A 15,180-nucleotide genomic window follows, 5' to 3' on the forward strand; every position below is an offset into this window, starting at 1 on the left:
GGAAGGTGCAGCAGGAATACGAAGGAAGAGAAACAGGAAGGTGCGCTAGGAATACGAAGGAAGAGAAACAGGAAAGGGCGCTAGGAATACGAAGGAAGAGAAACAGGAAGGGGCGCTAGGAATACGAAGGAGGAGAAACAGGAAGGGGCACTAGGAATACGAAGGAAGAGAAACAGGAAGGTGCAGCAGGAATACGAAGGAAGAGAAACAGGAAGGTGCGCTAGGAATACGAAGGAAGAGAAACAGGAAGGGGCGCTAGGAATACGAAGGAGGAGAAACAGGAAGGGGCACTAGGAATACGAAGGAAGAGAAACAGGAAGGTGCAGCAGGAATACGAAGGAAGAGAAACAGGAAGGTGCGCTAGGAATACGAAGGAAGAGAAACAGGAAAGTGCGCTAGGAATACGAAGGAAGAGAAACAGGAAGGGGCGCGAGGAATACGAAGGAAGAGAAACAGGAAGGTACGCTAGGAATACGAAGGAAGAGAAACAGGAAGGTGCGCTAGGAATACGAAGGAAGAGAAACAGGAAGGTGCGCTAGGAATACGAAGGAAGAGAAACAGGAAAGTGCGCTAGGAATACGAAGGAAGAGAAACAGGAAGGGGCGCTAGGAATACGAAGGAGGAGAAACAGGAAGGGGCACTAGGAATACGAAGGAAGAGAAACAGGAAGGTGCAGCAGGAATACGAAGGAAGAGAAACAGGAAGGTGCGCTAGGAATATGAAGGAAGAGAAACAGGAAGGGGCACGAGGAATACGAAGGAAGAGAAACAGGAAGGTGCGCTAGGAATACGAAGGAAGAGAAACAGGAAGGTGCGCTAGGAATACGAAGGAAGAGAAACAGGAAAGTGCGCTAGGAATACGAAGGAAGAGAAACAGGAAGGGGCACGCTAAGAATGTGAAGGAAGAGAAACAGGAAGGGGTGCGAGGAATACGAAGGAGGAGAAACAGGAAGGGGCACTAGGAATACGAAGGAAGAGAAACAGGAAGGTGCAGCAGGAATACGAAGGAAGAGAAACAGGAAGGTGCGCTAGGAATATGAAGGAAGAGAAACAGGAAGGGGCACGAGGAATACGAAGGAAGAGAAACAGGAAGGTGCGCTAGGAATACGAAGGAAGAGAAACAGGAAGGTGCGCTAGGAATACGAAGGAAGAGAAACAGGAAAGTGCGCTAGGAATACGAAGGAAGAGAAACAGGAAGGGGCACGCTAAGAATGTGAAGGAAGAGAAACAGGAAGGGGTGCGAGGAATACGAAGGAGGAGAAACAGGAAGGTGCGCTAGGAATACGAAGGAAGAGAAACAGGAAGGTGCAGCAGGAATACGAAGGAAGAGAAACAGGAAGGTGCGCTAGGAATATGAAGGAAGAGAAACAGGAAGGGGCGCGAGGAATACGAAGGAAGAGAAACAGGAAGGTGCGCTAGGAATATGAAGGAAGAGAAACAGGAAGGGGCGCGAGGAATACGAAGGAAGAGAAACAGGAAGGGGCGCGAGGAATACGAAGGAAGAGAAACAGGAAGGTGCGCTAGGAATATGAAGGAAGAGAAACAGGAAGGGGCGCGAGGAATACGAAGGAAGAGAAACAGGAAGGGGCACGCTAAGAATGTGAAGGAAGAGAAACAGGAAGGGGCGCGAGGAATACGAAGGAAGAGAAACAGGAAGGTGCGCTAGGAATATGAAGGAAGAGAAACAGGAAGGGGCGCGAGGAATACGAAGGAAGAGAAACAGGAAGGTGCGCTAGGAATACGAAGGAAGAGAAACAGGAAGGTGCGCTAGGAATACGAAGGAAGAGAAACAGGAAGGTGCGCTAGGAATACGAAGGAAGAGAAACAGGAAGGTGCGCTAGGAATACGAAGGAAGAGAAACAGGAAGGTGCGCTAGGAATACGAAGGAAGAGAAACAGGAAGGGGCGCTAGGAATACGAAGGAGGAGAAACAGGAAGGGGCACTAGGAATACGAAGGAAGAGAAACAGGAAGGTGCAGCAGGAATACGAAGGAAGAGAAACAGGAAGGTGCGCTAGGAATATGAAGGAAGAGAAACAGGAAGGGGCACGAGGAATACGAAGGAAGAGAAACAGGAAGGTGCGCTAGGAATACGAAGGAAGAGAAACAGGAAGGTGCGCTAGGAATACGAAGGAAGAGAAACAGGAAAGTGCGCTAGGAATACGAAGGAAGAGAAACAGGAAGGGGCACGCTAAGAATGTGAAGGAAGAGAAACAGGAAGGGGTGCGAGGAATACGAAGGAGGAGAAACAGGAAGGGGCACTAGGAATACGAAGGAAGAGAAACAGGAAGGTGCAGCAGGAATACGAAGGAAGAGAAACAGGAAGGTGCGCTAGGAATATGAAGGAAGAGAAACAGGAAGGGGCACGAGGAATACGAAGGAAGAGAAACAGGAAGGTGCGCTAGGAATACGAAGGAAGAGAAACAGGAAGGTGCGCTAGGAATACGAAGGAAGAGAAACAGGAAAGTGCGCTAGGAATACGAAGGAAGAGAAACAGGAAGGGGCACGCTAAGAATGTGAAGGAAGAGAAACAGGAAGGGGTGCGAGGAATACGAAGGAGGAGAAACAGGAAGGTGCGCTAGGAATACGAAGGAAGAGAAACAGGAAGGTGCAGCAGGAATACGAAGGAAGAGAAACAGGAAGGTGCGCTAGGAATATGAAGGAAGAGAAACAGGAAGGGGCGCGAGGAATACGAAGGAAGAGAAACAGGAAGGTGCGCTAGGAATATGAAGGAAGAGAAACAGGAAGGGGCGCGAGGAATACGAAGGAAGAGAAACAGGAAGGGGCGCGAGGAATACGAAGGAAGAGAAACAGGAAGGTGCGCTAGGAATATGAAGGAAGAGAAACAGGAAGGGGCGCGAGGAATACGAAGGAAGAGAAACAGGAAGGGGCACGCTAAGAATGTGAAGGAAGAGAAACAGGAAGGGGTGCGAGGAATACGAAGGAAGAGAAACAGGAAGGGGCGTGCTAGGAATATTGAGGAGAAACAGGAAGGGGCGCTAGGAATACGAAGGAAGAGAAACAGGAAGGGGCGCTAGGAATACGAAGGAAGAGAAACAGGAAGGTGCGCTAGGAATACGAAGGAAGAAAACAGGAAAGTGCGCTAGGAATACGAAGGAAGAAAACAGGAAAGTGCGCTAGGAATACGAAGGAAGAGAAACAGGAAGGTGCAGCAGGAATACGAAGGAAGAGAAACAGGAAGGTGCGCTAGGAATATGAAGGAAGAGAAACAGGAAGGGGCACGAGGAATACGAAGGAAGAGAAACAGGAAGGTGCAGCAGGAATACGAAGGAAGAGAAACAGGAAGGGGTGCTAGGAATACGAAGGAAGAGAAACAGGAAGGGGTGCTAGGAATACGAAGGAAGAGAAACAGGAAGGGGCGTGCTAGGAATATTGAGGAGAAACAGGAAGGGGCACTAGGAATACGAAGGAAGAGAAACAGGAAGGTGCGCTAGGAATACGAAGGAAGAGAAACAGGAAGGGGCGCGAGGAATACGAAGGAAGAGAAATAGGAAGGGGCGCGAGGAATACGAAGGAAGAGAAACAGGAAGGGGCGCGAGGAATACGAAGGAAGGACTAGGGCACAGGGAGGGCAGGAAGTAGCACTGAAGATATATTCTTAAAAATTGCATGATATTTTTTGCTCTTAATTATAAGTTATTGAATTTACTGCTTTGATTCTTTATCTTTGAACATAAGTGGATAAAAAAGCATGCACACAACTAAGTGTCCTGTTTTTTGGACTATATTAGCATATTCTGAAGACGGAATTAGTTGATAGTCTCAAGTCAAGCTATGGTGAGGGTTTACGTAAGCAGCAAGCTATTTAATTTACTTCAAGTGGTTATCCCAAAAATAGCTGTCCCCATTGGCCTGGCATATCAGTATTAGAGATGTAATTAGTCACATTCCATTAGAAACAGAAGAATCCACTGTGTAAAATGTGAACATTTTTCTGGGAAGTGGTGTTCTTTCAGTCCGGACTGGAGCTTCAATCTGCAGTCTATGTGGACTCAGCTTGGTTTCTCCGCGTGGACACCTCCACCTGGCCTAGCTCTGAGACCATGAAGACGTCTCCACTTTCCCCAGAAGTGGGGCACTGGGAGGTATCATTCCCCATCATTACTTTTGACTGTACACTAGGGACCTTCCTTAGGGATTAGCCCTCCCTCATGATCGATCCCAATAATTTGTAATTGCTGAAAAATTCAGTAAGTCAATGTAAGAACATGTATATCAACAATATACATATGCCAGTTCTTAATTTCTTTGTGTTTATAAAATACAAATGGAGACTACAAAGTTAATTTTAATCTATTGCGATATGATAATTTATAACTGTGTTGACTGTTGCTTTGTCCTCCCCTATTTAATTTCCCTAAGGATATGATCTACATGTATTTTTAGCATTTGTTACTAAGTATACCTATTACATGAATTGCTTTCATGATAATAATACCATGACCATCTCTCTGAATTTATTTTAAGGACAGAGAGACCATTTATACCAACTATAGAGCATTAAGGGCAATATGTTCTCACTAGGCAAGAGTCCTCTTTATAGGTACCTACTTTTATTCAGATTATGCTTACTTTAAGACCACATTTTTAAAAATAATGAAACAAGGGCAACAATGGAAATGAACAATTTATGCCTTACATTAGGCTATACCTGGATTTTTAATCCCGTAAGACAAGAGATGTGGATATCAGAATGACTGGGCAGGTTTGATCCAGTCACGTAATCTGGTCCAACAATTCCTCCGAGCGGTTCTTGCTGTAGTCTCTTTAGTAAAGTTGCATAAACCATCTTTTGTGAATCAGAAGGGGGAGTATATGCAGACTCTTCCGATGATCTATATTTTCAACAGATATTACATTTTCATTTTTGTAGAACCAAAGAATTACTAAGGTTTAAATCGGAAATCCTCAGTCCCTGGGGCGCCTGGGTGGCTCAGTCATTAAGTGTCTCCCTTCAGCTCAGGTCATGATCCCAGGGTCCTGGGTTCAAGCCCCACATCAGGCTCCCTGCTCGGTGGGAAGCCCGCTTCTCCCTCTCCCACTCCCCCTGCTTGTGTTCCCTCTCTCGCTGTGTCTCTCTCTGTCAAATAAATAAAATCTTAAAAAAAAAAAAAAAAAGAAATCCTCAGTCCCTGAGGATTATTTAGTCCCCATTTAGAAATGATGGCAATTTAGACCTAATTTATAGTAAAATGAATGACTTTAAAAAGGCAGAAAAGAACAGGATTGTAAATTATTACTGAATCTATGCTAAGCAAACCAAGATGCATTATTTGGCTAAGATTAATAGTGAGCCAATCCACATTTTCAACAAGTTTGCCCATAATATTAAGTAATACCTCCACATTCCAATTTTCACATCATCTTCACTCACCGGCTGACGGGTTGTGTGCAAGCTCTCCACGCATCCAACTCCTCAGAAAGGTGCTCAATTTTTAAAGGCACTGACACCACCCGATGTTTTAACAGCTGACTAAAACATGTGAAAAAGAAATTAACATCTGACGTCCAAGACTACAATATCAAAAAAGCAAATGAGCTTTAAATAACTGCAATTTCAGATTTAAAAATATATGTATATATGAATGTGTGTGTGCACACGCGTGCACGCTTACTTGTATATCTGGCCTTTAAGTTCCCTGAAGTCAAAGATGTTCAGTAAATATCAGCTGGATGACGGTCTGAGTGAGCAGACCAATGAGTGAACTGCGAGGGAGGTGTTGGGGGGAATGGGTGAAATAGGAGATGGGGGGGGATGAAGGAGTGCACTTGTGATGAGCACGGGGTGTTGTATGCAAGTGCTGAATCATTACACTGTACACCTGACACTAATATTACACTGAATGTTAACTGGAATTTAAATAAAAACTTAAAAAAATAAAATGGAAAACTAGTAAACAGGTAAACAAACAAATGGAGGAACAAGCGAATTGTGGCGAATGGACAGACAAGCCAAGCAACGGTGTATAATAGCCCCACATGACTGCTGTATGGTACGACGCACGGCTGAATTAGAAATGAGTTTTAGAGGAATAAGAGATTAAGTGGGAGAACAGCAAGAGAAGAATGTCAACTAGTGCAAAGGAACGGAAATGCTGACTTCAATTCTTTAAAGACAGAGATGTGTGAGAAAAGGCAGTAAAACAGTGACATCAGTGATCCATAACATCTGTGTAAAGAAAACTGGAAAAGAGATATAATTAGTATTAATTAGGAAGCTTTAGATAAAGAATTACCAGTCCTAGTTTCTATAGTAAGTTACAAACTCAGTGTGTTTTCCAAGGAACTAGTTAGCTGAAATTTAAAAGTAAAAGCTGTTCGGGAGATAGAATCAGAACGTAAGACCTTAGAGAGGAAGTAAGGGTTAAGTAAGCCGTTCTGTAACGTACATTTTATGACTCCCGCTAGTTGTCATCTGCTGGGCCATGATAACACTTGGTGAGGAAAAAGGTATAAATCTCCCCCTACACACACACACACACACACACACACAGGTCTAACACTGTAGTAATATTAACTGAAATCGGCTAGTGGCTTACCATTTTCTTTTACCCCAAATTACTGAACTTAAAAATTTGATTGCCAACGTGGCTAGCTCCAAAATGAATTCCTTAAGCACCCTGGCTTCCCTGTCTACAAATGTGCACTTGATAGGACTTTATCTGTCCAGTAGTTAAAGATGATCTACTATATATAAAGCAGTGACGAAAAGTGAGGAGGAAATCCAGGGTAAATAGGTGGAGGGGACGCTGAGAGACTATCAGGGACAGCTTCCATATGTATGGGATCGCAAGTAATTCAGTTTGGCCGGAGTGGGGAACTGAGAAGGTTACAAGGGGACACATGGTCAGAACCCTATTTTTGCACACCTTTAACGTAAGACTAAGCATCTGGAAGCTCTGTGATGGACAGTGGGGAGTCCGGAGGGTACCGAGGAAGGGGGGTGCTTCTGGGGAGGAGGATGCCACAGCAGGAAGGGGATGCAGCCGGAGAAGAACAGAGATGCAGAGGTCAGGTGAGCAGATGCAGCGCTATGGCAGGAGGGAGTTAATGCAGACCCTAACTATGGTGGTCAGAGAAAACAATTAATCAGGACCTAATCATGTACTTCTGGGCAAGAGAAACACAATGGCACCATCAAAAGAAAGAGAGAACACAGGAGAAGCAGCAGATTTGAGGAGGAAGAGGAGTTTCACGTTGAGCACACGGAGTTGAGGCCAGAGTCTGTGAGCCACAGAAACAATGCGTGAATATAAAAACCACCACGGAGGTGACGGGTGGAGCTCCAGAAATGGGGAGGTTTCTAAGGGCAGAGAACTGAGGGGAAAGAGGGGTGAAGGGAGACCGGGAGAGCAAGCTGGGAAGCAGAGGAAGGGAGGAAGAAGAGGGCCAAAGAGAAAAGCCCTGGCGGCCCAGCATGAGGGGTGAGGGCATCAGCATGAGCACAAGACAAGACACCAGACACCATAATCAGGCAAGCAAGAAGTTCCTTCCAATTACGGCCTTCTTAATTTCTCCTTCTCAACTAGCATGTTTAGATACATTCTCCCAAGTCTCTCCCGCCTTACATGTAAAAGCCTCCTTTTAGTTCTGATATTATTCCAAGGGACCATTTTCTCTCTCCTTTCATTACCCAAGTCATATATAAATGGAACATATTTCATTAAATAATATTTTCATCCCATGTGGTACATGCTATTGCTCCCATAAGATATTTTAATATTGTTAAACGTTGCCTTCGAATTTGGGTCTGCTGCCTGCACAGAAACTGATTTTTCCTTTAGTTTCTCGGCAGTACCACTCCACACTGTCCCTCAGCCTGGTCCAGGTGGCAGCCCAGTCGCCGAGACAGGAAAGAGAAAGGAGGGGGAAGGAAGCTTCCTCTCAGAAAGTCCGCCCCGTGTGAAGGGCACTCAGAAAAACTGCTTTTACCCACAGACTCAGCATTTTTAGGAGTCAGCTACTCTGCTGTGTAGCAAACTAGTCAACTTGGAAATGATGTTTTGCAAAGGTGCTGTGGATTTTCTTTTTGATTGTAACTAGTTTTAAGCACAATGGCTGAAGTTATTAGCAAGCTGACAGAAAATAGAGGGGTTTGGGAGGACTGTCAGGCATGACTCTAAAGCAGTGAGTTACCCGCTGTTCACAAATCCTCTTTGCCTTTTCCTACCCTAGAGATCGGAAAGCTAAAATACGCAGTTTCTCTGCTTCTTCTAAAAACAGGGTACCACAGTTCTGGCTGAAGGGATGCAGGCATATAACGCAAGGGGACCTCTCCTTCCTGAGTCGGATGCCTCATGCTTTGGGGTCCCTATCCTGTCACCCTTCTCTGCTTCCTGCTTAGAATGCAGACCCTGTCACCCTGGGTTCCTCAAGCAAGTGTAAGGAAGCCAAGGAAGTCAGTGGCAAAAGAAGGGAAGAATTCAGGTCCTGGATGGACTCTGTGAACAGCTCTAACAGCCCTGGAATGCCGACCAGGTGTCTTGACATAAGACCAAGAAACCCCACGTGTTTAAGCTAGAATTAGGATTTCTATTATTTACATCCTAATTCACTTCTAATTCATATAGTTTATCACTGCTTTATTATAAAGTACAGGCTGAATGAATTAATGGATGCATACAATATGTATTTGGTGCCTTCTAGGATACACTTAGAGACTATCTTAGTGAAGGGAATTTCTCAAATTTCATAACAGAAGAGAAATCGGTTTTACCTTGTATACTCATAAAGTGCTGGAACAATGCTTTGGTACTGTCTTCTGATAGCCAATAATGCACCAATATAACCACATAATATGAGCAATTCATTTCGAGCTCTAAAAGAGAATATATTTATTTTTTTAATTCCATAACTTGAGGTCTAGAACATTACTCACACATGTAGTTACTGTACTTGTACTATTTTGATGAGTGACATTTATAGCAAAATATGTTTAGAAAATTTTCCAAATTGAAGATGTTTTATTCATAAGTTAACTCTTACTCACACATTTATGCTATACCACAAATAATGTTTAACTCTTGCCTTCTTGTTTTTCTCTGTTCCTTGACTGTCTCTTCATGTAAATTTTTCTCTAAGTAACTCATTAGGCCCAATCTAGGAATTCCTGGCATATTGTATAGACTCTAGGAAAGGACAGAGCATACCCAGTCCACGTCCTGCTAGGGAAACTTGTCAAAGTTGGGCAAAGATGCCCAAGGCTGTGGCATCATCTTTTCCACACACACCATTAAAGCAAAAATAGCGCGAAGCCTCTATTACAAACTATACACGTGTCTGGGGACTTCTCATTCTATGGACAACAGTGTCCTTAAATTACACTTGAATGCAGGGACGGTGTTTATTTTTCACGTTCTAGCACCTTCACTTTTTTCCCCAGCCTCATCTGCTTTTTTGCACACAGTGGCTATTTAATAGATAGGACCACTAGCTTCTTGAGGACTAAGACTATCCCAAAGCTTTGAATTAGCCCTATTTGAGCCACGTAGGGGAGAGAGTGTGTGTGTGTGAGTGTGTGCACAAACACATATATAAACATACACACTCCGGGTATTAGTAAACAGGACCACTAAGACTATTTCTGTTTCAAATTGACCTCTGTATTTTTTCTTAAGAATAGCAAATAAAGGGGCACCTAGGTAGCTCAGTAGGTTAAGTGTCCAACTCTTGGTTTCGGCTCAAGTCATGGTCTCAGGGTCATGAGATTGAACCCCAAGTTGGGCTCTGAGCTCAGCCCCCAGTCTGCTTGAGATTCTCTCTCTCCCTCTTCCTCTCCCCCCTCCACTCTCTCCTTCTAAAATAAATAAATCAATAGCAAATAAAAATGTAATTTTTCTACAAGGGCATCTACCTGTCCAAGATGATCTTATTTCATGATCTGAACACTAAAAACAATATAACCATTTTAAAACATTACATAGGTTCAGTTATATATTTTGAAGAAAAAGTACTCACTTAGTACATGTATGCAAGACTAATTTTTCAGTACGAATATAACTCAACAGGTCAAGAACAGGATAAATGGTATCCAGTGTCCAATTTGAACTAGTGATGTATTCTGGCAAAATAAAACAAAATAAGAGATTCTCTCTAAGTATTAAAACATGTTCATCCAATTTTTAACTTACGTAATTCTCTTCTGGTCAATCCCAACTACCTCCTTATTTTCTAGGTCACAAGTATTTTCGTATTTACCCTCTCTCAAGTTCCCATACCATACAGTACAATCACCAATCTCTTTATTTTTTATATTTAGTCCAGTGATGGGTATTAAGGAGGGCACGTATTGAACGGAGCACTGGGTGTTATACACAAACAATGAATCGTGGAACACTACATCAAAAACTAATCATGTACTGTATGTTGACTAACATAATAAAAAAAAAAATTAGGATGGCCAGTGCTTGATTTTAAGGCTGCTTATCAGTATTAATGAAAAGATCAAATAAATGAGATTTTAGATTATACTACCAAATAAAAACTTACCTTTGATGTAATCAATACCAATAGGAAGGGCTTTTTCAGGTTCCTGACTTAACAAATAATACTTCACAGTTTCAAATATATTACCATCTGCCTGGGCTGTCTCCGCTAATTGCATACATTCCTCTACCGTGGGTAGCTTGCACTGAAAAGTAATTGGTTTTGATGACGTTACTAAAATTTACAGGGATAAAAGCAGCAGTATAAGTACTAAACATTTCCAATATGTCTAGTATGGTTTCCTTATTCAATCGCTCGAAATAGATATAAATGAAATAATTTGTATTAAAAGCATACATTTATGAAAACATCCTTAGGATCTAATAACAATAAATAGGGTATTACCTAATGAGTTAAAAGTTTTTCATCACATAAATACCTAATAAAAGAGGTAGAACGAAATTGTCCTGACTGTGATATCGGAATTAGTATCCACGCATGTACTTCAGAAAAAAACTGCTGAGATTTGTTATTTCAAGATACGCGGACTGATGCCAGAAACTACTTTAAATGTAGAAAACATCAGCGATTCACTCTTCCACGGCCTCTACACTCTGGAGTTTCATTTCATTTGGCCTTTGAGACAAAGCCACGTCATTTCAAGCAGGAAGGCGAAACACGTACAAGCCCTCAAAGTTTTTAGCTCTGACATTCTGAAATACCACAAAATGGAGATTTTGAGCCTATGAGATTTCGTCACTGTAAAATACAAAGCAATACTCCCTATTTTTTCCAAATATTTTTTTTTCCTGTTCAAACAGAGAGTCTGCTCCTCCATAAGGTAAGTTCTTCTGCTTCCATAATGTAGGCATGAATTAAGGTACCGTTTATATCCAAATCTGATGTGTTCATGATGTTTGAAGTGGAAGTGTTGAAAGTTTGCTGGTTTGTTTCTAAGCAACACCTATAAATAGTTGAATGCTTTGGCTCGCTGGTCTTTGGCAACCGTGGAGAAGGTGCTCCCAGTGCAGAGAGGATTCTGTGTTGTGACCCCACATGCCGCAGTTCAATCTCCGAAGGCCGTCTGTCCGCTCACCTTTGAGATTCATCACTCTCTTTCCTTCGTACTTTCCCTTTACGTCCCTTCAAGTCACTAAGATGGTTTATTCGACCTATTTAATAACGCATTTATTCAAGAGTTTCATAACTTCTGTGATTTAAAGTGGGTGGGGGGTGGGAGAAGTAGGTGATGGGGACTAAGGAGCGCTCTTGTTGGGAGGAGCACCGGGTGATGTATGGAAGTGATGAATCCCTATATTGTACACCTGAGACTAATATAACACTGGATGTTAACTACCCGGAAGTTAAATAAAAACATAAAAAATAAATAAAAATTTGGTAAACTGAACATTTTAGATTCCTCAATCTCTCTCTTAAAAAATTACAACAAACTAAATTAAAGGAGCTTTCATACATATAACATTTCACATTGCTTCCCCATCTTCATTTACTAAATGCCAGTTATTTACTGAGCAACTACTACGTGCTAGGTACTCTGCCTGGCTAGATAAAGTAAAGCTTCTTCACTTTGATATATGCTCAAAGAGTAAAGGAAATAAAAAAATGGTTTCTGTTGAAATTTTATTCTCAAATAAAAGAGTAAGATGATCATTCCTGTCATTTCTGTCTTAAAATTCCAAAAGTTATATAAATTAATATTTGAAAATATAATTTTTAACATTACTTGTGAAGTTGTCCCGAGCTAGTAACACCTTTACACACACTGACTAGTCTGTCTAAAGAGTTATTAATGAAGTCTGACCAGAAAGTCTGATGACATCCTTTTAGAACATGTGATGAAAAGACTATGTAAACGCCATCTTACCCATGTCATTACCAGGGTGTAAACACAGACAGATGTCTTGCCTCTCTAAGCCCCAATATTAGCGCCTGCTGTTCTCACCTCAGGAGGTATATGGGTTACACTTAAAGCATTAGGCAGGGCGCCTGGGTGGCACAGTGGGTTACGTGGCGGACTTCGGCTCAGGTCCTGGTCTCAGGGTCCTGGGACTGAGCCTGGCACAGGGCTCTGCGCTCAGCGGGGAGCTGGCTTCGCCCTCTCTCCGGCCCTCCCCCTCGCCCTCTTCTTCCCCTGCTCCCACTCTCTCTTTCTCATATCAATAAACAGAACTTAAAAAAAAGGCACTATGCGGCAAATGTGCAGTTCCTACTTCCTTCCCTATTTGAATTTCAACATGGAAATTGCTTTTGTCATGTTTGTAAAAGCAAGTGCGGCTCATTTAAAAAATAATTCACAGAATACAAAGTGTAAAAAGAAGTTAAATCACCCAAAATCTTACAACCCCCTGGTCGCTGTGCACACTTATCCTTTCACAAGTATTTCCCCTGGTATCACACAGTCACTCACACACGCTCACGCATACGCTCACTCACACACATACACGCTCACACACTCACGCTCTCACACACGCTCACACACATGCTCACACTCACACACACACTCCTTGTCTATTTGTACTATCATAATACTTAGTAAGTATCCACTGATGGATATCCCTATCCCCACTCAGCCCCTGGGGACAAATCAAGGTTCATGTAAGTGAAACAAAACATTGTTTTTTGGAGTTAAAGATAAGAAAATGTTTTATTATATCTTACATTTTTCTTAAAAGAATTTTACATATCTCCTTAAATATGCTATAAATAACAAATATGTACAGTTATTTTCAAAATGAAAATCACATGGCATGTGCATATTTCGTATTCTGCTTTTTTATATGACTGTTTTACAGCCATCTACCAATGTCAATAAAAACAGAGCTTCATGATCTTTTTAATGGATTAAAAGCACTGAAATACAGAAATGTACTGCAATTTACATAAACAATCTTCCAATTATTGAATATTTTGGTTGTTTTTATATATGATCTTGGTACGTAAATTCCTATATTCTACAAAGGAATAATTCTTTAAGGCGTTTTAGAGTAATGCATGTGAATTTCATTATACTTCATTAACTCTTTTAAGGATCCTAAGTTGCCTATTTTTAAAAAGTTAGCATACATGTTCCTTACAATGCAGAGTGGCAGAGTGGGAAGGGCTTGGGACATGGAGGCAGACATGCTGAAGCTGAAATTCACCCTCCACCTTTAACTGAGGTTAGTTCCTTACCTTCTCTGAGCTCACTTTCTTTGTAAAATATGAACAATAGCCCCTGCTTTTCAGGGTTTCATGGGAGTTGAGTAAAACGCAAATCTATGTGAAAATCTAGGACTATTCCAAGCATACAGTAGAAGCTCAACAAATGTCACGTATTGTTACCATTTCTGTTATATTTATAAAAGGGTTGGAAAGGGATATGTTTGTTTCTCTGCCTGAATCTCTATGTGCCCGAACCTAAAATAAGTTAAATCACAGCACTGCATTCCAAACTGGAGTATGTAATATCCCTTGCGTACCTTCTCATGAAGATCATTTATCTCTTCAGTACACCCGGGGTAGAAAGCACAGAGTTTAACTAACTGCAGTTCATTATCAGGAGTCATCAGGAGAAGATCAGCTGCCAGGTTCCTATGTACATAACAAAAGGGGAAACTTCAATTAAGGAAAAAAATCTAAAAATAACATTTAGAACTATTTCAAAGGAAGAAAACTCTACCACCTCCCTCGATTTTCTACTTATATAAACAGTACTAATTTCCTACCTAATTATGGAAGTCTTCTAAATGTAGATGACAGAAACCGAAGAGCATGAAGGATAAATGGATTATGAAATTTCTATAATTTTTTAAAAATCAAAATGAATCTTTATATATTTGCAATTAATTTTGTTATTACAGAATAATTCTCTAACCAAACTAAGTAGAATTAGACATATTCTTTGGAGTGAATTATAAAGCAAACTTTGTGAAAACTAATTCTCATCAGCTTTAGTTATGCTAGCCAGCTGCAGCTGGATTAGCCAGCTCCTTAAAACCAACAGAATACTTAGATGTTTTAAGTTTAGAATTTTGGATATTCTGCATCTCTCCTAGACTTTAGGTGGAAATCAAAGATAGAAATGCAATTTTCTGATTTACTTTTTAAAGATTCAGTAAATGGAATAAATCACTTAAAAAATAAGGTATTTTAAGGTGTTGTATGGACTCAACAGCTTTACGTTAAAAATATTTTGTATACCACTTTTTAAAAATCACTAGGTAAAGAGTTTTTGGTTGCATACATCATAACTGAGAAGACACGAATTTTGAATGGTTTGAGAAGTTATTCTATTTTCAAGAAACTGATATATGACACATTCAGCATAACTTGAGAATAGACAATATTTCAAATGTGAATTTCTTTTTTTTTTTTAATATTTTTATTTATTTATTTGAGAGAGAGAATGAGAGAGAGCGAGCATGAGATGGGGGAGGGTCAGAGGGAGAAGCAGACTCCCTGCCGAGCAGGGAGCCCGATGTGGGACTCGATCCCGGGACTCCAGGATCATGACCTGAGCCGAAGGCAGTCGCTTAACCAACTGAGCCACCCAGGCGTCCCTTCAAATGTGAATTTCTGAAGGGAAGACTTCTGAGGGTAAAATCCTCCCTCACCTTCTTTGTAAAGCCTTCAGTAAAATGTACGTTGGTCATTTATGTGAATAATTATTTTAAAAACATTAAGAGATATTTAATCAAGTATATCATGGGCACAGAACAGGAATAGACACAATTTGTG

At 41.4% G+C, this 15,180-nt stretch overlaps 1 protein-coding gene across 6 annotated transcripts in view; it reads right to left on the reverse strand.

Moving 5' to 3' along the window:
* Nucleotides 1–15,180, reverse strand: part of WDR17 (WD repeat domain 17) — a 110,805-nt gene that overhangs the window by 4,651 nt on the left and 90,974 nt on the right. For all 6 annotated transcript variants that reach the window (XM_045879598.3, XM_045879597.3, XM_045879602.3 and 3 more), the window contains 6 exons: nt 13,923–14,034; nt 10,507–10,648; nt 9,976–10,078; nt 8,735–8,836; nt 5,393–5,491; nt 4,670–4,853 (listed from right to left, as the gene is read on the reverse strand). In XM_045879598.3, coding sequence (XP_045735554.1) covers nt 4,670–4,853; nt 5,393–5,491; nt 8,735–8,836; nt 9,976–10,078; nt 10,507–10,648; nt 13,923–14,034 — 742 coding nt within the window. The remainder of the gene's footprint in view (nt 1–4,669; nt 4,854–5,392; nt 5,492–8,734; nt 8,837–9,975; nt 10,079–10,506; nt 10,649–13,922; nt 14,035–15,180) is intronic.

Source organism: Mirounga angustirostris, unplaced genomic scaffold (genome assembly GCF_029215605.1).
Source record: "Mirounga angustirostris isolate CCGP_5_RB_7025 unplaced genomic scaffold, mMirAng1.0.hap1 SCAF_2, whole genome shotgun sequence".
Lineage (NCBI taxonomy): Eukaryota > Metazoa > Chordata > Mammalia > Carnivora > Phocidae > Mirounga > Mirounga angustirostris.